This window comes from Castanea sativa, chromosome 10, assembly GCF_040712315.1.
Source record: "Castanea sativa cultivar Marrone di Chiusa Pesio chromosome 10, ASM4071231v1".
In the NCBI taxonomy this organism is placed as follows: Eukaryota; Viridiplantae; Streptophyta; class Magnoliopsida; order Fagales; family Fagaceae; genus Castanea; species Castanea sativa.
The window spans coordinates 36109713-36133268 of record NC_134022.1 but is presented as its reverse complement, the minus strand read 5'-3'; the positions used below and the strand labels follow the sequence as shown (position 1 = coordinate 36133268).

Below are 23556 nucleotides of genomic sequence, written 5' to 3'. Positions count from 1 at the left end.
GGTTTATAATAATCCACAATTGGAGATTTAAGTAAGAACTAAACAATCTCTTGAATAAAATAGGACCTAAGCTTTATTCCTCAAGTTTGTTTCGCATTACATTCCTCACAATGTATCTCTCTTTCTTTTTTCTCTCTCTAAGTCTCCAAAAAAAATCTCCCTCTCTGTAAGATTCTTTCCTTTTATACTTCACCTTCCTCTCTCTTTTTATCCTTATCCTTCATTGCATTTGCTCCTTTTTCTTCCCTAACATGAGCTCCTGCATGAGCTGTCCTTATTCAATTGGACATCTCTCTATCCTATTGGGCTCTTCTTTCCTCAACGCGATGATGAATAGAAACTTTTGGAGCTTTTTGTCTTATCCCGATTAATTATCTAGCATTAAATGTAGGTTTGTTAGATAGATTATTGTAAATTTATTTAGAAGTTTTTAGAAAGTGTCCTCGGATAATCTCATTTGTTCCAAGATTATTCCTCACATGTTCGAAACTTAAGCTAACACTGTTAGCTCAACAAAGGTATTTTAGCACAGGTGACTTATCGTCCGCCTCATAATGAGGCACCTCTTTAATCCATGATCCGAGGTATATGCCTGGCTTTCATCTAGGGATTGTGTGTTGGGCATGTTCTTGCCTATGACCCAATATTATTTGGGCTTCCCAAATTTGTATTTGGGCTTTTACAATCCATCTCCCTACAAGTAATATTAATTTATAAATATGTTTAACATTCTATGATTATGTTTATCAATTACTATCACCATCCATAAATTTAAATAACATAATAATATTAATAATCCATTAGAACATTCAAACTATACCCACAAGACTAAGAGGGAGATAAATAAATGACGAATAAAGTTTATAATAAATAAATTATAATAAGGCGAAATGTCTGATAACATGTTATAGTCAATTCTTAAATAATTGTACTTGCCTAATAAAATTCATAAAATAAAAATGCAATACTTGTATTTATTTGCTCAATATTCGTCAAAACTAAGATCATTTTGCAAGCTTGATGCATATGGTGTTTGAACATTTTGCTAGATTAATAGTCCGTCCTAGATTTTCAATGTAAATAAATGAAAATGCAATCTTGTAAAAGTCAAATACAAATTTTTTTCTTGGTATAATACACTCAAACTTAAGAATGAAAATACGATCAATTTCAACTTGCTAGGTAGTGAAAAACAATTTATTTATTTATTTTTAAAATCCAATACTAACAGATCAATTGAAAAGATGAGCAATTTCTATATTTTCATTGACCTGCCTACTTTCAAACCAGTAATTGAAAATATATGTAGTTTTGACTTGGTTAGTACTTTAGTTATTTGAGTAAGATGACTTTTACTAATTTCGTCAATCGAAATTTACGTAATAATTCAAGTTTAAAAGATATAAAAAATATATAAATAAGATGATCATTTTTTCCTCTCTTTTGGTCCACTAAAGGCTTTTTTTTTTTTTTTTTTTAATTCAATAGTTAGGAGAGGGGTGAACCCTTAATCCCTTTAAAGGGCTCAAGTGGCTTGGTTTTATACTGTCATTTGGATGATACAGCATAAATTGCTTGCTCACAACCATATAAAGTTCACAATTTTGTTTCCAAGATCCACAAGGAGATTATTACACCTTGCCGAAATAATGTCCTCATCCATTTGCATATCTTTTTTCTTTTATTCAGGGGCGGGGGAGGGGAACACCATATCCAACCCCAAAACAAATTGCAGTTCGTCTACTTTCTTCTTACCTTCTATATGTTCCAAACATCTCGTATTGTATAAATAGATATTGTTTGTCAATTAAAAAATTGTCTGCTGGACTGAGATTTTAGACAATAAGCCCAGTCACGACTCAGATATTACAGCTCTAGTTCTGCTGGTAGTAAAACAAAGTTACAAACAGCATGCTCGACACTTAAAGACAGATTTATATCTCATTAAGAAGCTCAAAAATATTACTGAAGCTCTGTTTCTTTTTCTGTTTCCTACACTACGTAATACAATTCAAATAATAATTTCTGGTGTAACTCATCAGAAATATATCGGATCTAACTTTGTAGTATCATAGTATACAGATCAGTCAGGTCATAGACTAGCAAGAACATGGGTGAGCCCTAAAAGAATACCTATATACAATTACTCTAATCATATGAAAAATGTATACCTATGTACATGAGAATTCTGAGCTGGGTTGCATTGGAATGAATATCCTCATGTGTCATCTGAAACGTCAAAAATGGAATTGGTGGTGGGAGTAAATTCTGAAGCGCACAAATCATTGCAATGGCAAAGAAAGCAAATCCTAGTGCGAACAAATCATTGGGAGTTAAGTAGCAGACCCTGATATGACCAGGGCTATAATAAGATGAAGGTCACAATGATCTGTTATGCACATCAATAATGGAAGCTTTCTCCTGTAACAACAAAAAATTTTCATCATGCTTCCAACATACATGGTCCGCAGAAAGATTAGAAGAAAAAGCTTTAAAATTGGTATCCATTGGTATTCATGGATAATTCGCTAGACCAAAGTTTAAGAATTTGGTTAAAAAAATATTTTAAGATAAATAGCTTTGCCTTCCAAAATCCATTTTGAAAAGATATATATATATATATATATATATATATATATATATATATATATATATAGAGAGAGAGAGAGAGAGAGAGAGAGAGAGACCTCAATCGGTGTGCTGCTCTCAGAGGGGAACCAGTGCATGAGAACGCCCAGGTTAATCACAGCAGGTATCAGTTTAAACAGGAGAGGAGTTGTTACCTGTACACAAACATTTACTAGGGTAAACTGATGGAAGAAGGGTAAAACAATTTTCAATTCTTGAAGTCAATTGTATTTTTTACTATTGTTCCATTATATTTTATTTAGGTCTTATTAGTTAATTAGGTTATTAGTATTTTTTTTTCTTCATAATTCAATAACTGAGCTTTGACCCAAGTCAATTAGGATTAAGGTTTAGTCCTAATAGTCTATATAAGTAAACTATTGTAACCCTATGGTGACAAGTTTATAACGAATAAGTTTTTGGTTGGAGTTTTTCCAATGGCATAGTGTTGCCTCCAGCCAACCCTAAGTGTTGATTCCTAGGTTTTCTTTTCCACTTGGTGTTGAATCCAAGCAATCCTAAGTATTGTTCCAATGGCATGGTGTTGCCTCCAGCCAACCCCTGTTGATTTTGTTCTACATTGGTTTTGATATCAGAGTTCAATGTTTTGCATCATAAATATTTTTTTTTTATTAAAAAAATGGCATAACTTTCAACTAAAAGAAACTTACCAGACTAAGAGCTGTTGTTCCAAGAAGAAGAAGATACATCTTCCCCTATATTACAGCATTTTGTCAACAACAACAACAACAACAACAACAAACATAAAAAAGAAAACAATATAAGTCATGAGGTATTTGGTGATACTGCAGAGGCAAAACTGGCAACCTACATTACTGGAAAATATTAAGGTATAAAGACACACTACTCTACTTCAAAGAAACTGGCCTGCAGGAAATGAAAAAATATGCTAATTTCTGGAATATTTTAGGGCAAACAATTATCAACTTAAACACAATCTTTTGTGCTGCAAAAACAATTTTGTAAGTTCTCCAAGCCGCTGATGATACTGCAGAGGCAAAACTGGTAAGCTATAAAAACATAATGTACTTAAAAAGAAACTGGCATACTGCAAACGAAAAAATAAAGCTAGTTACTTGAATATTATAGGGCAAACAATTATCAAAAAATAATCTTTTGTGCTGCAAAAACAATTGTAATGAAATTATGGAAGCTATCCAGGTGGCTTTGCTTCATTTTTAACAAACATACAAGCATGAATTTAGCTTGAAGGCACGTGATGCGATATTCCAATTACTGTAAAGGTATGCGATAAATTCTATCTGTTTGTGACCATTTTTCAAGTAGAAAAAGGCAATGGAAAGCAGTGGTCACTCAACTTCAAGTCATTTGCAAACAACATTGACAATTGAACAATCACCATCAGATGATTAGTAATTTTGCATACATGGAGACCTCAAGTTTCAAAACCAATTCAAAATGCTTATAAGATATTAAATGTATAGGCCACTCAAATAGTTGCAGTTTCTAAAGTCAATAAAAACATGTGATATGTTTTCTATTACACATTTTTTTCTTAAAATCATTCCCACGCTTAACATCTTCCCAGTTTCAAAATTGTTTAAAATAAATCCACTCCATCACAAGGCTGATGAGCCACCCATTTTAAGGTTCAGTTAGAAGGTCACGATAGGAATAAAAAAAAATGTTGCATTATCTCAAAAGGGATAAAAATATTCTTCCTGCTTAGCACACAGCTATAAGATAGTAACAAGGCATTAGTTATTCCTTTTAACTTGTAAGTAGCATTGCTTCTCTTCTTCTTTTTTCTTGTTTTTTCGGTGGGGGTGGGGAGGGGCTAAAAGTAAAATCCTTCATTTTTCTTTTATATATATATATATATATATATATATATCAATCAGTTAAATATAAAATTCATTGAAAAGAGAAAATTGGGCAAGGCTCAAGTACACGGAGTAAACTACGGACACTAAAGAGGGGAAAAAAAAAACTAAAAGAAATAAAAAAATTAACCAAGATACATGCTGTCCAAAATTGCTAAAAGATCTGAATTGAAATCAAAAGAAGGCAACTGAGCTTGTTGCCATTTGAATAGCATCCTCCCACAAGCTGTGACTTAAGCTGAATTACCAAATGTTCTTTGCTTTCAAAGTTTCTCAAGTTCCTTTCTCTCCAAATTCCAAACAGTCCAAATCAGACAAGGAATAGCCCATTAGATTTGTGACTGTCCTTTTACCACATAAGCATGTCAGTTGCCTTCTTTTGATTTCCAACACCTTAGAAGTATACAAATCCTAAAGGAACGAGTCCATAGATTTTAACCCCCAATTATGTACTGCTCGAATGAAAGAAGGGTTCTAGTGAGTGCTCCCATTTAGTCTCACCCATATAATCAGCCACCTTTGCCTCTTTATTTCATGCAATTAGAAAAAGTTATGGGTATCAGTCTTGAAGGTCTCAGCTCCCTGCCAACAATCATAAGGTCATAACAAAAGTGAACTTTATTTCCTGTTCCCACCTCATATTCAACAAAGCTCTAAAACTTTGACCACCCCTTATTTTTGTATTTCCATAAACTCACACCATTTGTTCCCCCAATATTTTTCGTGCACCAACCTTCTGTAGTCGATTGACATCCAATAGTCTTCTAGTCCCCAAATCGCCCAATTAAATGGGACAACAAACAGAATCTCAATTAAACAAATGAAACTTAAATTCATCTCCCAAACCACCCCAGAGGAAACCCTGTTGAATTTTTTCATTCTATTTGATACTCTTAATTAGAGTGAGCTTACCATCCTTTAACAAATATATCTTCTTCCAGCTTATGAGCCTTTTTTTCCACTCTTTCTAGGAATCTGTCCCAAGTAGCTTTCACTTTAAAGCAAGCTCCTAGTGGTAAAGCCCATATATTTTGAAGGTAAGGCAGGAATTTCACACCCAACGAGGTCAGCAAACTCGTCCATATGATTACAATCTCCTACGGGTGCCATCTTTTACTTACCCAAGGTGCATCTTAAATACTGTAACTGTTCCAAAATCGCATCACATCTGATATGCGTCTTCTTACAAAGAGCAAATGTGAGATCTTAAAAATATCACTATTGGCCTTCACAGAAAAACTTGGCAAGAAACTCCCATCCACAGTCTATGAGATCGTTCTACCTAGAGCTTCATTTATGTAGACATAGAGGAGTAGGGATAAAGGAATAAAAAGATCTCCTGACACAAACCCTTATCCCTTGCCAAAGTTCCACTTGGACTACCATTCACCAATACTAAAAAAAGAACAATATTGAAGCAAAAATGAATTCACTGCCTGCATTTTTCCCCCAAACAAAGCCTACTCAGCATGTACAAAAGAAAATTCCAATTGACATGGTTATAGGCTTTTCTAAGTCAAGTTTACAGAGCACTACCGGAATTCCTTCCACTAGACAACTGTCTCAACACTCATTAGCAATAAGTATCAAGTCTAATATCTGCATTCCCTGAATAAAAGCATTGTGTGTGCCAGAATTGAGCTCTCCCATCACCTTCTAGTAACAATTAGAGTGGTGATATTTTACAACACAGAGCAAACCTAAGAGACTAGCCATAATGAAAGCAGGGATCAAGCATTAGGCAAGACAAATATTCAACCACACAAACAACAGCAGAGCGAGAGATTTCACCTCAATAAGATGAAGATTTGAGGCACGACTTAGGAGAACAAAAGCAAATTCTCCAATTTGAGCAAGTGAGACCCCAACCTATAAAAAAAAAATCAATCTTTCATAAATAAGCAATTTCTTTTTTTAATCCAGATCTAAAACTAATTCAACAAGCTGAGCAAGTCAACTTACAATGAATGATGTTCTAATGCTATAACCAAAGGCCTTAGTAACAATAGCAACAACAGCCGTCTTAACAACTATGACCAAAATAACAGATGCTAGCAATATATCCACATGGTTCCATAGGAAATGCCCATGTATGAGCATTCCAATACTTGAAAGGAAAAGTGCTGCAAAGAAGTTACGAATTGGTTCCACCTACAGTGTAGAGAAAATCAAATTAGAATACTGTTCCCATTATTCTTATCACAATAGATACAGGAAATGAGTGACTTTTGCATATGACATCCACAGTGAAGCTGCACCTTCAATCTAAATCCATCTACATGCAGCAATTGAATTGTACACAACTACAGACTTAATTTTAAGAAGGTTCCACACCAATTATCATAATTTCAAATTAGTCAGCAGTCTACACTCATTTACCCCGATTCAAACACTATTCAGTTTAACTTTTCAAAAGCTAAAATAACATAAGAAAACATCACAACATGAAGTAGAACTAGAAATTAGTTTTAGACAATAGTTAAATTTATATACATGAAACGTTTGGAAATTATTAATGACAAAAAAAGTACCTGGTCCAAAGTATGTTGTGCAAAGTCAGTAGTAGATATCATAACACCAGCCACAAATGAACCCAGCTCAAGACTAAGGCCTAGCTTATCGCTGCACTGAAAATGTTACAGAATATTTTAAAATATTAAAAAGGTGTAGATAACTTTGAAGATACTCAACAATTTCCCACACTGGAGTCAAATAACTCAACAACTCACCACCTTAACTTCAAATTAAGGTAATCTAAAAAGGAGAATCTGGACCGATTGGAATGGTTCTTTACAAACATTTTTCAAGAATCAGAATTAAGAATAGAATCTCTAGTTTTCAAGAATAAGAATGAGAATAACAATATTGGCAAGACAACTAAAAACACTATTTTCAGAAAAAAGAAAACCAAAAGCTTGTTTGGTGACCACAAAACCCTCTCCTTAAGCTTCTTTTCCCCAGTCACCATATATAAATAATATTTGTGTTAGAATAACTAATTTTATACACTATAAACGCACTTCTCAATGTTAAATTTTTCTTCCACCGCCAACACCAATTAAACCACTTGAAATTGGCAACCATACCCAAGCATAGAACGATTTAGCCAACAGCTTGACTTCAAAGACCAAGTCATGGGTTGATTCACCTAATGCCGGTAACACCAGATAGCATTTCCCAACACAAGCAATGTTCCCAGTTGTAAGCATGCAGTCCCAGTCCTTAGTTGCCAAATTTGTAACTAAGCATTATTTTTTTTAGTGATCTCATGACAAGGAGAAAGGTTGGTGGTAGGCATGAGGTCGGTTGACTCTCTTCAATCGTCTATCTGACATAGGACATATTAAAGAATTTCTCTACACATGGAAAAAGGGAATTTGTGGTGGGTTTAGGGTTAGGGGAATTTGTGGATCTAAGGTTTAGAATTATTGTGATAGGAATTAAAAGGTGGCTTGATGAGTTATTATTTGATAGGGATTAAAAGGCGGTTTAAAATTTTCCCCTGAATATCAAATCAACCATAACTAATAAAATAAAGGGTAAAATATCACTTTCCTCCATAAAGTTTCACAAAAGTTCGTTTTTCATCCCTAAACTTTTAAAGTTTGTTTTTCATACCTAAACTTCACGAAAAGTTCTACTTCATGTCCTTCCGTTTATGTCCTAAGTGGCTTAACAGAGTGTTGACGTGGCGTTTGACTTGGACCAAACTATTTTAATTAAAAAGCTTTGGACATGTGGCACAAAGTTATTGGTACACATGGAAAAAGAAATCTGATGAAATTACCCCCAACCTAACCTTATTCCACAACCAGGAAACCCAACGCCCAAACCCCGTCGCTGCAACCTCAACTGGCTAGCCCAATCGACGTCTCCAAGGCAGCGACCCCGACAGTGGAATCCCAACCCCAGACCAGGGACAATAATTTTTGGGTGGCTGATCTGAATCTTTTTGCCATTGTGAAAGGTTCACGTGAGGCTTTAGGAAATTCAAGACTTTGCGTGATTTCTTTTTTTTAATTGAGTTGCTCATCAGTAACTGAGATGCCATCACTCTCGTTCCTTGTCGGTTGGTATGGGGTTGATTTTGTTGAATCTTGTTTCCGCTAGTCCACAGGCACCAACAAAGCATTATAAAGTCTTCGTTGTCCTATTTGCACACTTCAAGGACCTACTGTAGTAAGTCAAAAGAATTGGAGAACCTGCAAGGCTGTGACTACTTAGATTTGAGATGATTCCAGTTTTTTCCTAGTCTTCTTGATAGATTGACAGCCCCAAACAACATGAAGACCATCTTCCACTTCCATTGAACATGCTTCGCACCATGGGGAGTTCAACCACCTATTGGTTTGGGGTCGCTGATCACTGATTTAGGGTTGGATTTCATGGTTGGTTGCCAATTCGGCTCGCCGGTTGAGGCTGCCACTCTTGGGGTTTGGGCGTTGGGTTTCCTAGCTGTGGAATAAGGTTAGGTTGGGGACAATATCATCAGATTCTTTTTCCATGTGTGTCAATAACTTTGTGCCACGTGTCCAAAACTTTTTCAATAACATAGTTTGGTCCAAGTCAAATGCCACGTCAACACTCCATTAGGCCACATAGGACATAAAATAACATGCATAAACGGAAGGACGTAAAGTAGAACTTTTCACAAAGTTTAGGGTAGAAAAACAAACTTCTGAAAGTTTAGAGATGAAAAACGAACTTTTGTGAAAGTTTAAGAACAAAAATGATATTTTACCCTAAAATAAAAGGAATGTTTTAAGTTTTAACCCTAAAAGACTCTTACCTAGAACTATAAAACCACTCGACTTTTACTTCAACTAGACTTCACACACTGACCCCATAAGATAATTCTTAAATAGGCGATTTACAAAGTATTAGCAAAGTAATCCTCTATGGCTGCATCACTTTCTTACCTTTTTAGCATCACTTTCACCTAAGTCTTCCCTATTTCCACTGACTCATCTAATGCCAAATATCGTCCATGCACATTGCTTTTGGCCATGCTAGGAAAAGCTTTGTTTCCGTATCTGGCTTTCCTCATGAAGCCCTTGGTCTAATCAACTGTTGCAAGGTCCGCCAAAGTTTCTAAAAGCCACCTATTGTTTTCTTGACCCAAGAAGATAAATATAAAAAATAATGTCCTCTCTTAAAAACCTAAACATGAATAATCAACTCTGTTAAATTACCGATTCTTCCAAAAGCTTAAGTTATTGGAATATGACAAATTTAATCACATACTTCTAACACTCCCCCTCACGTATAGGCCGAAACTACCATTTAATAGGTGAGGCCCAACACATGGAAATTTAAATGGGAGGTAAGTGGAGGAGACAAGGATCGAACTCAGGATCTCAAGCTCTGATACTATGTTAAATTACCAATTCTCCCAAAAGTTTAAGCTATTGGAATATGGTAAATTTAATCATTTAATCACATACTTCTAACAAACTCCACCAAAGTATTTTCAAACGATTCAATGGGGCCACCAGTGCTTCTCTAGAACAGGGAAAACATCTTGTCTCTAGAGCTAATTTTGTTCCCTGGGTCTATACTCCTCCCTGTCAATCTCATCTTATAGTTCATCACCATTACCTTCTCTTCTACCTCAATATAAAAGATTCAAGCCCTTTTCTACAAATTTAAACAAAAAATTTTCCCATCTCCCAAAACTTTTGGTAGAATTCAATTACATCTACTTAGTCACATAACTGTACAATAAATCAGGCAATTGAAAATATAGAGCACATTGTACAAAGGAGATCAGAAATAGAATAACTATTGTCACGGAAATAACAGGCCAAAAGCAGGCAGGACGCATTATCAAAAGGCAAAATGATGAACAGTCATTAGTCTTATATGAAAGATAACCATCTGAACTCACCCATGCAGATAATAGGCAGAAAGCCACAGCAGCAAGCTGATAAAGTTCATTTGTCTGGATCATAAAAAAGAAACAAAATGAAATTACAGAAATACTAGTCAATCCAAGAATGTAGCTAATGCTGTTTATAACTTACCTGGGATGATAGCTGCATCATCAGTTTTAGAAAGCGGGGAACAAACGACCAAGACAATACAGATGCAGCAGAGATATATATCGAGAGCACTAGCAGCCTGATGTCAACAAAACAAACAGGCCATATTCAATAAAGATGATGGTGTTGATGCCAACAAAACAAGCCAGTTGCCGCGAGATAATTGACTAATTTACATGCTGGTGTTGACACCCTTTTCTTGGTCATGCAAAAACACAACTACATTTCAAAATAACTAAAAGCTTGAACACTGAAAGAAAATTTTAAATCATGAGTCCTCAGCAAATTAAATGGGGAGAAAAACCAAAAAACAAAAACAAAAACTGCTCATGAACAGACTTACACTTTTCCCATTGAAATCATTCCCTGCAAAATGCCCCCATTACCACCCAAAACTGGGAGCAAGGCAAACAGTAGACCAACAGCACAGTCCTGAAATAATCCAAGGTGAACAAGGAATGGATGAAAACCAAAAAATCAGGCTTCCTACCTCAGTGTATTTAAACTCTGAGATCTACCATCTGATTAGAAATTATTTATAAGATACCTGAAAAATAAGTGTCCCGATTGTAACTTGACCATGAAGAGAATTACTACTATTCCGTTCCACCAGAAACTTTACCACCTGGTAAAGACAATAAGAAAAGCATGGAAAGCACTAAAAATTTAAGCAAGCAGCAACCAGGTAAAAAAGAAAAAGTTGTGTCATGAAAAGGTCTCTAGAGAGATACCACTGCTGTTGACGACATCGATAAGAATGCACCAACAAATACACCTTCAGACAAATTTGCTCCAAATAACTGCAATATTAGCAGATATTCAAGCTTAGCATCTGTTTTGAACAAAATTGTAACTAGTCAAAATGAACAAAATTCAGATTAGATACTCTCAAAGTATACCATGGCAAGTATGCCACACAAAAACATAAATATGAAGATCTGAAGCATTCCCCCAAGGACAGCAACAGGTCCCACAACTTTTAACTGCAACACACACAAGTTAAACCACAAAAAGGGAAGCGTATTATTAGTTATTACATAACTGTCAAAATAAGCTACCGTGAAATACAGGGTAGAAAAGACTTCCCAATCCGGGAAGTGAGAACAATATACCTTTGTCAAAGAGAATTCCAGCCCTAAAGCAAAAAGAAGAAAGACAACACCAAACTGTGCAACAGTTTCAACCTGTAATTAAAAAGAGAGAGAGAGAAGAGAACTTGTCATTGTAGATCATTGGTTCCAGGTAAATGGTAGACCAAATCATTGCACATGAAATTCCCATAATATGACTTGCTTTAACTCAATTGAGTCTATCATAGTCACTCCATGCTACATAGCACATGGCCAATTGCCCAAAAACTTAAGTGGTTAAGAAATTGTGAATTTAATTATTTAACCAATATTCCAACACACCCCCTCAAGTGCAGACCAAGACTACCCCTTAATAAGTGGGACTCAACGCATGAGATTTTTAAATTTTTAAATGGGAGGTAGAGCAAAGGCACAATTCAAACTTTTCAAAACCACTTTGCCCTGATACCAAGATAAATTAACAATTTTCCTAAAAGTTTCAATTGTCAGCAAATGATGAATTTAAATCATTTAACTAATATTCTAACACTTTCTAAGACGTTGCACATGAATATAGGCTATTGTACTGAAGCATGTGCAATGTGTGCTTGCTCCTCATCTTGGTGATTTCCTCTATCTAATGACTACTGTTATCGAGGCAGTCACCCTAGTTATAGGTAATTGAGCGTGTTAAAGTATTGGGTTTATGTTGATGTAATGGCCCAAGAGGCCTAGTTATGTTGAAAACCCATGTTGGGCTAACCCTAGCTTCTAGTTTCTATATATATCTTGTTAAGGGTATACCGTAATTATTGACTTGAGTATACAGTAATAACATAGCAACTAGGGCTTTATTCTGTGAATGTAGGCCATTGGCCGAACCACAAAATCCCGTGTGTTCTTCTCTCCTTCATGCTTCTGCTTCTCTATATTATTTATTTCTCGTCTTTCACGGAGCGTAATATAGAATAATGCTGGAAAAATCAGTAAATTTGGTGTGTAAATGGAGAAAATCTTCAGGAAGTGTGGTTAGTCAGAGCTTTTCATATTCTATCAAAGTTACTATTTTGACCTCTAGTTTAATGAAAAAGTTTGGCTCCAAACCGGTTTGGAGCTATCTTCTTCCAACCTACTATGTGATGATTAAAGAAACCATCCATGTGTAGTGTTAGTTATATAACTTTTTTAATGAGTCATGTGACTTGTTAAATAATACACATGGATAGTTTTATAAATCGCCACGTAATGAGTTAGAAAAGATAACTTCAAACCAATTTGGAGACAAACTTTGTCCCTAATTTAATACTTTTTTGTATCTATGTCAAGGGCATTTAGAAGGGTGAATAACCTTTTGGAGTGAATTTCTGAAAACAATACCAGAGAGGAAACATTTTAATAAAATAAAAGTAAGAACTTGAGAAATGATGATAGAACAAAGCGTTCTAACTTCAAGAAATAATGTTCTTGGGCTGTTAACATCCGCATACCTGTACCATTTCACTAATGAATTTCAGGCCTCCTGGTCCAATAACCGAACCGGCAAGTAGATATCCCACAATAACCTACCATATTTATCAAGAACGAACAAAAGAACATTTCAAACATTGTACCGCATAAATCACTTTATATACTTGGACATAAATGCAATGCAATTAGTCAAAAAATAAATAAAGCTAAAAAATATAAATACAAACTGGTTGCCCCAAACAGGAAAAGATAATTCCACCAATAGCAGCAGTAACTATGACAACCACCAAGTCTGAGATCAATCTGCCAGAATGTAAAACAGAACTAATAAGGCATAAATCTCAAGCAGCATATAAAATCTAAACTAAACAACTTCAACCATTGTTTTCAAGAACTGACTAACCCTAAATAAAAAAACAGATTGTAATTCCAAACTATAGGGTAAGTTTGGGGAAAAGCCTTGTTGGAGAAATTTTAAAAAATAAACACTATTTGTGATGGCCAACTCCAGCATTTAAATGACATTTTCAATTTCTGAAAACACAGAAATAAGAGAGAGCCTCGGTTTTAAAATCTTTAAAAAAATTAATAAATAAATAAACTTCCCATACTTGACAATGGCAATGTTTTCTTATGAGATGAGACAACATATTCCCTTTTAAAAAATATAAAATAAAATAACTGCCAATTGACAAACAAACAAACCAAAAGGCAACGTTTTGCCAACTTCAAATTCAGTGTCTATTTGGATAGCTTATTTTTTGCCAGCTTATTTTACTATTCATCTTATTTTTGCTACTATTCATAGGGCTCACTGCACTTTTTGGTACTATTCATGGATCCTACTGTATTATTTCAACTAACTTTTACCTTTATCTACACTTTCAGCAAAAAGTTTTCAATTTCAGCAAAATAATATCCCAAACGGACCCTTAATTAAGAAAATGGTATTCAAAAATCCATTTTGAATTTTGAGCCAGACCGACCCTGAATTTATCGTGATTTACAATAAGGAGAAAAGAAATAAAGGATATTGACCTCAAATCTACTTGTAGTACTGGATACTTGGATTTCTTGTTAGACATCACAAACACATTGTCCTGCCATCATGTAAGAGAAGCAAGTTAGTGGGGGTGAAATTCAGGGCATGAACAGCAATGACTCTCCCAAAGTTTTAGCTCACCTTTTTGTCAATCAAGGTTTCCACATCATCAGAATCCTCATTCTCTAGGGAAAAAACATCTTGGAGCTGGAATGCTCTTGTGCCACTGATACACATGTTGTTTGGGTAATGTTATAAATTAAAAAAATATACATGTATATTCAACATATTTTCACAATGTATTATATACATTCCCATACTTTGCCTCCTGTGTATCATTTTTCTTGGTCTTCTCATGAGTGATTTTAGCTACAGTCTCCAGTACAGCCTGTGAAACATAATCGAGACTCATATTTAACATGGATAACACAATTAAAGAATGTTAGAGCCAAACAGTTCAACTGGGAAAGAAATTTACAACAACAAACATCACCCAGTTTTCATGCTATCATGTGATTTGTAGATAAAGCAGTGTTCAGCTACACTGTGGACTAGCCATTTGGGAAGCAAGACTTGGAGGTATACACAAAGGCCAGATCCCAAGTAAAACTTATTTTATTTGTCCATTTATTTACTTATTTATGAATACTAGCACATTGCATCACAATGGAGCATATGAATCAGCCTTTATATGCCAATTCAAGCCAAAACCAATCAGAAAAGTTGAAATATTTTCCAAAACAAGGAAATGGTCAGGGTTTGAATTTCCAAGTTCATGTTTGAGAAATACAGATAGATTTCACAAACCCATTACATAAGTGAGAAAACTATGTGAATATTGCACCATGTCCAACAGATTTACAGGAAAAATCAACCTACCTGTTGATCAGCTACACTGTTGTTGAAGCTGCTTCGATCAGATCCTAGTAAAGCAGAAGCAGAATGAAATATTAAATAATTAGGGTTCAACGAAATATCAAACACCAAGGAATAAAATGCAATACTACAAGAATTGTGGTCATGATTCAATCAATATCTGGATTCCAAATTTGAAGCAAATAGGCAAACATACATCATCAATATTGAAGAGCAGGATTGAATGGAATACATGACATTCTCCAAAACAAATGAAATTTTACATATATCAAAAGGAAAGTAATCAAGAATTAGCTTCGTTTCACTGCCGAACCATAGAAGGCAAAGAAACAATTTTCCTGACATGTATATCACATTTTGACATGGAAGACAAGCAACAATAATTTGCAAGAACATAGAGTCCATGGTATTTAATTAGGTTTTATATTTTATTTGGTTATTCTAGAGTCAAGGGTATTTTAGAAATTCTACAATTGTTAGATATGGGCCATGGGTTTTCTTCTATTAAAAAGTAAGTCTTATTTAGTTTGTGGGTCTTTATGTATAGGCTTTGGTTTAATTCAATTAGGGTTTTGTTTACTGGTCAAAGTAGAAATCTTAGTTCTACTAGGAGAAGGTACATGTAGGATCTATATAAGTGTCTTATTGTACTCAAAAAAGCTTTAATTATGCTTTGAGTATTACTTATTTCTTTTCTTATTCTCTTTCTTATAGTACTATTCATACAGCCCATAAACACAATAAAAATCTCGCTTTTTCTTCTTTCTTACAACCCCAAATTAAGCTCTTTGTTTTACATATCAAAACCCTAAATCCCCACATACTTTCTTCTACCATAACTTAACAACTCTAAATCCTATTTCTACAAGTCCACCTAAACCTTAACCCACCACAACCACACATAGAAATATTCCCTAATTTGTCCTACTCCTACGTCAGCCTTGGACTTAAAGTTCACCCAAAGGAGGACTCAAGTATTTCAAAGGCAAGCTAGATATCTTTTTTTCTTTTTTTTTTGATAGGTAATCAGAAAACTTTTATTAAAGAGAAAAAAAGGAAAAGTACAAGTTGTTCATGATGATGAAAAAAAAAAAACAGCACAGCCAAAAAAGAAATCAGGAAACTAAGCTAAGGGAAAACATAAACTTAGAGAGAGAAGAACAATCAGTAAAACCCCAACAACGAGACCACTCCAAATGACTACATTGGCATAAAACATTTAACTCATCCAACGTCTTCTCATTATCCTCAAAGGAATGACAATTTCGTTCCAACCACACAATCCATATTAAGCACCCTGGAACCAAATTCCAAATGTCCGAATTATGTTTCCCAAGTCACTGATGCCAACAAGATAACAAACCTGCCACTGAACCTAGCATAACCCAATGGATACCAAAAGCCTGAAGCATAAAAGTCTATAGGGAATGAGTAACAGAACAATGAAGAAGAAGGTGGTCTACAAACTCCCCATCACAACAACACATACAACACCAAGTAGCCAACGGGCGACCCCTAAGCATTAAATATCTAAGGTGAGGATTCGACCATGTGCAGCTGTCCACAAAAAGAACGCCACTCGCTTAGAAATCTTTGGTTTCTAAACACCTTTCCAAGGAAACAAAAAATTCAAAGCACCCCAAATCGCATGGTAATAAGACCGGATGTCAAACTTACCATCCCTTTTTAGCCACCAGCCAAGACTATCACTCCTATCACCCCGAGGAATACGAGTTTGGATAAGCCAGAGTAGAGAATAGGATGCAGCTAGTTCCCAATCTTCAAAAGCTCTATAAAACCTTAAATCCCATGCTCTAACAGTACCCCCTTTTGGAATCCACAAAACCTCCAGCCAATGCTTCAATCTCGTGGACTTTCCCTACGGGAACCATCTCAAGCTTTCCTAGATTTATTTTAAACCTGAGCCAACTTTGGAACAAAGCAAAACACATTTCCAATGGCCAAGCTGCTCCAGATCATTGGCACAAAGAATTAAAGTGCCATCAGCAAACAAAAGATGGGACACCATCACCAAAGCAATCATTCTTTCCCCCACTAAAAACCCACTTAAATATTCCCCATAAACCAACTTAGAAAGCAATCTACTCAAGGCCTCCGTTACTATCACAAATAAAAAGGGTGACAACAGGGGATTCCATTTCTAGGAGAGTCTTAGGTTTTGTTTTCTTTAAATTTCAAGTTAGTCTTCATTATTTATTACCTTATTAGGATTTTAGTTTACCAGACAAACTAGGAATCCCAACACTAATAGTATAAGAAAGAGTCCTCATATATATTTATGCTCGATATACTCAAAGAACACATGGAGTTAATAAAGAAAAATATTCAGTGTTAGAGTATTAGGACACATTGGCCTTATTGTTCCATTTCCTCTCTTCTTTTTTTTCTCTTTTCTTCTTCTCTTTATTATGGTATTGTTATTGTGCTTTTTTCCTTGGGTTGAACCATGATGACATAGTAATTAATTAAATTTTTATTTAATATGAAAATAAATAAAAAGAATTTGTAATTAGAAATCTTAACTAAAAATTAAAAAAAATATCTAAAGATATTTTCATCATCTATTACGGATTGCGAATAGATATTTTCTTTTAATCTCAAATATTTTAGCAAATTTGTACAACCTGAGAGTATCTTAAAAGTCTAACATATTTATGCAATTAAAGAAAAATGACATCCACATGAATATTTTAGGCATGTACAATTAAAGAAAATGACAAAACCAATACGCATTCAATTATTATAATGTTAACCCTTGAGCTTCCAATGAAGTACAATTAAAGAAAAAGAACTTATTTATATTACAATACATTCATTACAATTAAAGGAAAAAATAAAAATAAAAACATCTCTCTCTCTCTCTCTCTCTCTCTCTCTCTCTCTAGAGTTGAGTCATAAAAACCCCCTCCTTCTCCCAGTCTCTCTCCTTCCTCTTTGATATTCTGATTTGGTGATGAGTTATTCATCCACGTTTCAAAAAAGCATCTTTGTTTTGATGAACAAGATTGGCTTGGGATTTTAGTGAACAAGGTCTGACTGTGGCTTCCGGCAAAGCCTTCGATAGATTAAGTTTGTTTGGACCACTATTCCTCAGGAAAAAATGGGGGAAAAAGCCAAATCCTACCAGTGAACAAGTCTTCAAACCAGCCGGTTGGACTACAAGTTGAGAGGTTCAAAGGCCAAATTTGACTTTTCCAGTTTTCTGGGCTTTAAAAACCAGATTGGTCGCCGGTTCCCTGTTAACCCAATCTGACCAACCAATTCGATTTGGTTTTTGAAACCATGATTCATACAACCCTTGAAAACTATAAATTTCTCTTTTCCATCCTCATCCTTACAACTCCAAGTCAAGCCCTTCCTCTTGCCACTCAAAACTATAAAGGCCCATGTACTTTCTCTATCATATAGTCATAAAAAGAAGTCATTGAACCCTAGCCAATTTTAAGCCCTAACCCTTTCTTCTGCAACCCTAAATCCTAGATCCACAAATCCTACTAAACCTTAAGCCACTACAAGCAAACACAAAAACTCCCAAAGTTGTCCAAGTTCAAATAGATACTAATTATGGAACTTCTTGTGGATGTTGGTGTGCAGATTGCAGTAAGGTATGCCTATGGAAAGATATTATAAGTGATGAGAACAACTTTGTCAAATCGAAAAATTTGAACTAGAGATGTTACCAAGATCTGGTTCTGGGCCTTCTGGCACAAATGCCGGAAGGGAAGTTTACCTTTCAAAGTAAAATATCATGAAAGTTTCATGATTTTAAGGAATAGGTATGCCTAAGTTGTAGATTACATGGAAAGATCAAATAGTTGCATTCATTGGAACCCTTTTTTAATAAGTAATAAGTTTTAATAGAATAATAAAGAAACATTATGTACACATGATGAATACTAGATGTAGATCACATCTAAGCTTTAAAAGGACAATGATCAAGAAAATCTAATAAGTTTGAAAAAGAAAACCTCCCTGAGGCCAATGACCATTCGAACAAAGTCCTCAGAAAATGAAAATTCAGATCTAAGGTTAACCTCTCACACCCTAAGTTTCTAGCGTTTCTCTCCCTCCAAAAGCACCACATCAAGCAATGAGGAATGGCCTTCCAAATCTCACTGTTTCGATGTCCCCCAAAACAACCTTGCCAACTAGCTAATAAATCGAAAACCCTCCCAGGCATCACCCAATGAACTCCAAAAAGTGTGAAGACCATATCCCATAATTCCCTGTCAAAAGGAAAGTGCAGCAACAAATGATCCACCATCTCCCCATCCCCCTTGCACATAATATAGCACCAACTCATAGGAATAATGTTACACTTCCTCAGATTATCCACTATAAGAATTTTCTCAAAAGAAGCAGCCCAAAGAAAGAATGCCACTTTTGTTGGGACCTTAGCTTGGCTTTTAAATGCTTTTCCATGGAAACGCCCCAACTCCCATAGTAACTAATGCTTTTCCAATGAACTAATGCATTCATTGGAACCCTTTATTCCTCAAACTAGTCCAAGATTGGGAATTGGAATCTATGTAACATTTTTTTTGGATGATCTTTACTGTATTAAAGTTAGACATGAGGGTAAGGATAAACCAATTTGGTCGCCTTCAAAGACAAATGGATTTTAGGTTTAAAATTATTACAAAATGTTGCTATTAAGGGGCAACCAGCTTTTTCCTTGTAAAAGCAACTGAAGAGCGAGAGGCGAAAGCTCCTTTGCAGGTTTACTTCTTCACCTAGACTGCTGCATTGGAGAAATTTTTGACAACAACCAATCTGAGGGAACATGGAGTAATATTTATGAATTGATGCTACATGTGTAGATCTAATGGAAAATATGTAAACCACTTATTTCTACATTGTCCAATAGAAAAAAGTTGAAAATGTTCTAATGTCTTTGTAGGGTAAGTTAGGTGATGTAGAGCTTAGTATTTGCTCTTTTGGCTAGTTGGAAAGTGAACTTTGGTAGGCTTAATGGTTGAGATATTTAAAAGCCAATTCTACTATGGTTGATATGGAACATTTAGAGAGAAAGAAATAGACATTAATTTGTGGGGAAAGAGCATTTGATAGTGCAACTAAAGTTTTTATTCCTCAGGTGTCTATGAGTGGACATCAATTTCTACATCTTTCACTGCCTCGCATCTTATCGACTTCCTAGCTTGTACAAATTTTAGTTAATACTTCGTAGTGTTCTTTTCTTCTTGGCACTTCCTCTATATTCTTCCTGTGTATTAGGACTTTGCCCATATGTGCGCTTTTTTAATGAGATCATTTACTTTAAAAAAAAAAAAAGATTCCACCACTTGATCCAACCACAAGGACCACCACCCTTTTCATTTCTTCATGTGGTCCAACTTTTAAAACCATGGCTATTGCCATATTCCCTTCCAACTTCCATTGGAACTACATCCTCCCCCGTGGCGACCTTTCAGATGTGACTTCACATTAAACCTCTTCCTACTAGTGATGCCATACCATAAAATCCTCCCCCATTCTCATTTTTCCCTCTCTAAAACATTGGATAAAAAATAAAAATAAAAAATTTGCATCAACACCAATTTCCAATCTTGCAATGGCCTTACTGGATGGCTTGGACGTTTTTAAGCACCTTTGCAGACAGCTATAAATCTATAACCCTACCAAACTGATCTGAACCCAGTTCCATATTTCAGTTAATTTCAACTTGAACCAAACTCTACATAGTATTTGGAGGTAGATAGATCCTTACTCGTATAGTACCCTAGTTGGGTATTTTGCCATTCTACAAGAAGTTTGATACGGCGTTTTTGTACACACAGACACAGTATCAATTTCAGCAAGCAAATACACCATTGCGCACAAGCCAATGTTTCGCGCAGCAACAGCTCCCTGTGCTAGACAGTGAAGGCAAACCACTAGCGTGCCCGCATTATACATGGTTACTTCATGGAAGCTACTCAAATTTAAAAGTGCAGATTTATCTCAACCAATGCAGTCGCAATAAACTGTTTCAATATTTTCTATTCTTCCAAACCTTAAGAAGTGTGTTTGGTTGCTGAGAAAACAGAAGAAAAGAGAAAATTTATTTCTCTTCAAGCATTTCCTTTAAAAAAATTTCTCGGAAACCAAACAGAGCTTAAATTAAAAAAATTCAGAAAGCTAAAATCACAAAAACGAAACTGACTGACCTTCAGGCTGATCATTCTCGGAGAACTCCTTCTCGAGGACCCGATCGAACATTTTGGCTATGCTACCATCGCTGGAATCCGGTGCGGACGAGTTCAACAAGCTCCCGTAGAACCTCTCCCTGATTTCCTTCTCAGATCTCGCGTTGCAACCGCAATTCCAATTCCCCGTGGAAATCAAAATCACGAAGAGGCAGTACCAGAATCCAAGCGTTCCACGCTTCTTCTTTGCTTCGAAAATCGCCATTTTTGAAACTCCACACCAAAAAAAATAAAAATGAATAGAATTTTTCAATTCAAATGCAAAATGTAAGAGACTTTCTGATTTTCTTTGGGAATGTGTATTTGAAGGAGTAGTTTGCTTTTTTTCTCCTTGATTTGGTCTGGGTTGGTTTGGTTAGTGCTTTATTGGGATTTAATTAATTGTCCAAGGGCGAGATCGCACGTGTCAAATTTATCATTATTATTATTCTGAGGGCATGTGTAGAGTGTTTCGCTTGCAAACATCACCATGGTGTTTCTGCGTTTACACGCTTGCGTCGTTTGAGGATAGTTTATGGGTGTTAGATTGGAGTCTAAATCTTCTGTCTCACTTTTTCTGTTCTATTTTATACTCTACTAATAAAAATTTGTCACGTGTTCACCTAATTAATTAAATACTATCATTATTGACTTATTAATGCTACCGTTATTAATTAATAATAGTATTTAATTAATTAAGTGGACACGTGGCAAGTTTTTATTGGTGGAGTATAGAGTGGAGCAAGAAAAGTGGGACAGAAGATTTGGACTCGTTAGATTGAGATGAGATTTTTGTAGTTTTTTGAAATATGTATAGGTGAATAAGTGTGTGAAAATATGTGTAATGTTGTTTAAAATGTAAAAATGTGAATTTAAAATGGTATAACAAACAGACCCTAAGAGCTTTTTACTTTTTAAGAAATGTTATGTCTACAATGTTTTTACAACAAATTATAGATAATAGGTTGTTACTAGTTGTTATTATTGGGACAAAAAAGTAACTTTAAACCACTATGATTTGTTGTAAAAATGTTGTGGGCATAGCAATTTTTTTTTATATGCGTCAATTTCTGTGATTTTTTCTGTTTATCATCAAACTCACAATCAGAAACTTTACCAGTTGAATTAATTGATACAAATTCACTAGACTTTTTTTTTGTTTTTGATACTTTTTACGAGTGGGGGTAAGTTAATTAGGTGAACACGTGGCAAGTTTTTATTGGTGGAGTATGCAGTGGAGCAGGAAAAGTGGGACAGAAGATTTGGACTCTACTATACAATGTCATTTACTTACAAAGACAATGTTGATTTTGACATTACTTACAAAGACACTAATGATTTTATCTCATTGTAGTTAGACGTTATCATAATTTTGTTGATAAAATTAAATTATTACTTTGACTTTGATTTGTTTAACTTTTTCAAAATTATGTAAGCTGTGCGTCATTGATGGCAATGGTAGAGAGGGGGGGGGGGGGGGTCAATGGTGGTGATGGTGTCAAAATAGTGTTGTAGTAGTGGTGGCAATTGTGGTATTGGGCATCGGCCACTGGGCATGGTGACAGTAATATGGTTGTGGTAATGACGATAGCAGAGGTGGTGTGGTAATAAAAGTGACAATGTGGTAGTAATGGAGATGATTGTAGCTGTGATGGCGAGAGTAATAATAATGATAATGGTGTTTGAGGTGGAAGTAATAATAATGATAATGGTGTTTGAGGTGCAAATAAACGATGTGATGGAAGTATAAAGGAATGGTGGAAGTATAAACGATGTGAAGGTTTTTAGACCCCAAAAACCTGTGGAGAATGATCCCAAGTAACTAATCTACTATATCAACGTGAGATTTACTGTCAATAATACCAATTTGTAGTAAATCTAATTATAGATACTCATCTGAACTTTAAATCCCTCAGACTGTTTTGATATAGATCTACTCTCACATGAACCTCCAGTTCACACTTTAAAACTCTCATATAGATCTCCAGACTATAACTTCAAGACCACCCTTAAAGGTTTAAATCCAACACCTTTGATGACTAGTATGTAGCAACTTCAAACTTACCGGTTCTAATATTATGTAGACTGTTTTCCAGTAGTGACTTTGAAATGAGAAGGCACAAAATATTTTAGATCTCAAAAGATAAGTTTCAAAGTCATAACAAAACGTGCCTTAGGATTTTCTTTAAATACTATGTCAACTAGTTTATAATATGTGCATATGCACTGTACAATTAAAAACAATACAATTACACATATGGATTTAAATTATACATTATTTAAGTTATAGATATATACATAAGTTTTACTCTTTCTTTCTTCTTTATTGTTTTATTTTATTTTATTTTTTAGATGTATACA

General features: G+C 35.0%; 1 protein-coding gene across 1 annotated transcript; it reads right to left on the bottom strand.

Moving 5' to 3' along the window:
- Positions 1–1917: 1917 nt before the first annotated feature.
- Positions 1918–21566, bottom strand: LOC142613465 (K(+) efflux antiporter 5). Its single transcript, XM_075785828.1, has 20 exons — positions 21178–21566; positions 14993–15036; positions 14434–14501; positions 14255–14339; positions 14110–14171; positions 13299–13374; positions 13092–13166; positions 11647–11718; positions 11434–11517; positions 11266–11334; positions 11082–11159; positions 10878–10966; positions 10517–10613; positions 10381–10434; positions 7025–7120; positions 6456–6644; positions 6285–6362; positions 3300–3344; positions 2688–2783; positions 1918–2421 (listed from the first exon to the last, which is right to left on the bottom strand). Exons 1-20 carry the CDS (start codon positions 21419–21421, stop codon positions 2380–2382), a joined length of 1743 nt encoding a protein of 580 aa, XP_075641943.1. The 5' UTR covers positions 21422–21566; the 3' UTR covers positions 1918–2379.
- Between the last annotated feature and the right edge of the window lie 1990 nt (positions 21567–23556).

Excerpts from the sequence above, each read along its gene's own strand:
- LOC142613465 (XM_075785828.1), bottom strand. The coding sequence starts at position 21,421 with ATGGCGATTTTCGAAGCAAAGAAGAAGCGTGGAACGCTTGGATTCTGG. Across the intron at positions 13,167-13,298 it reads TTTCCTGTTTGGGGCAACCA|GTTATTGTGGGATATCTACT; the intron begins GTTTGTATTTAT and ends TAAATATGGTAG. Across the intron at positions 11,335-11,433 it reads TGTGTGGCATACTTGCCATG|TTATTTGGAGCAAATTTGTC; the intron begins GTATACTTTGAG and ends CTAATATTGCAG.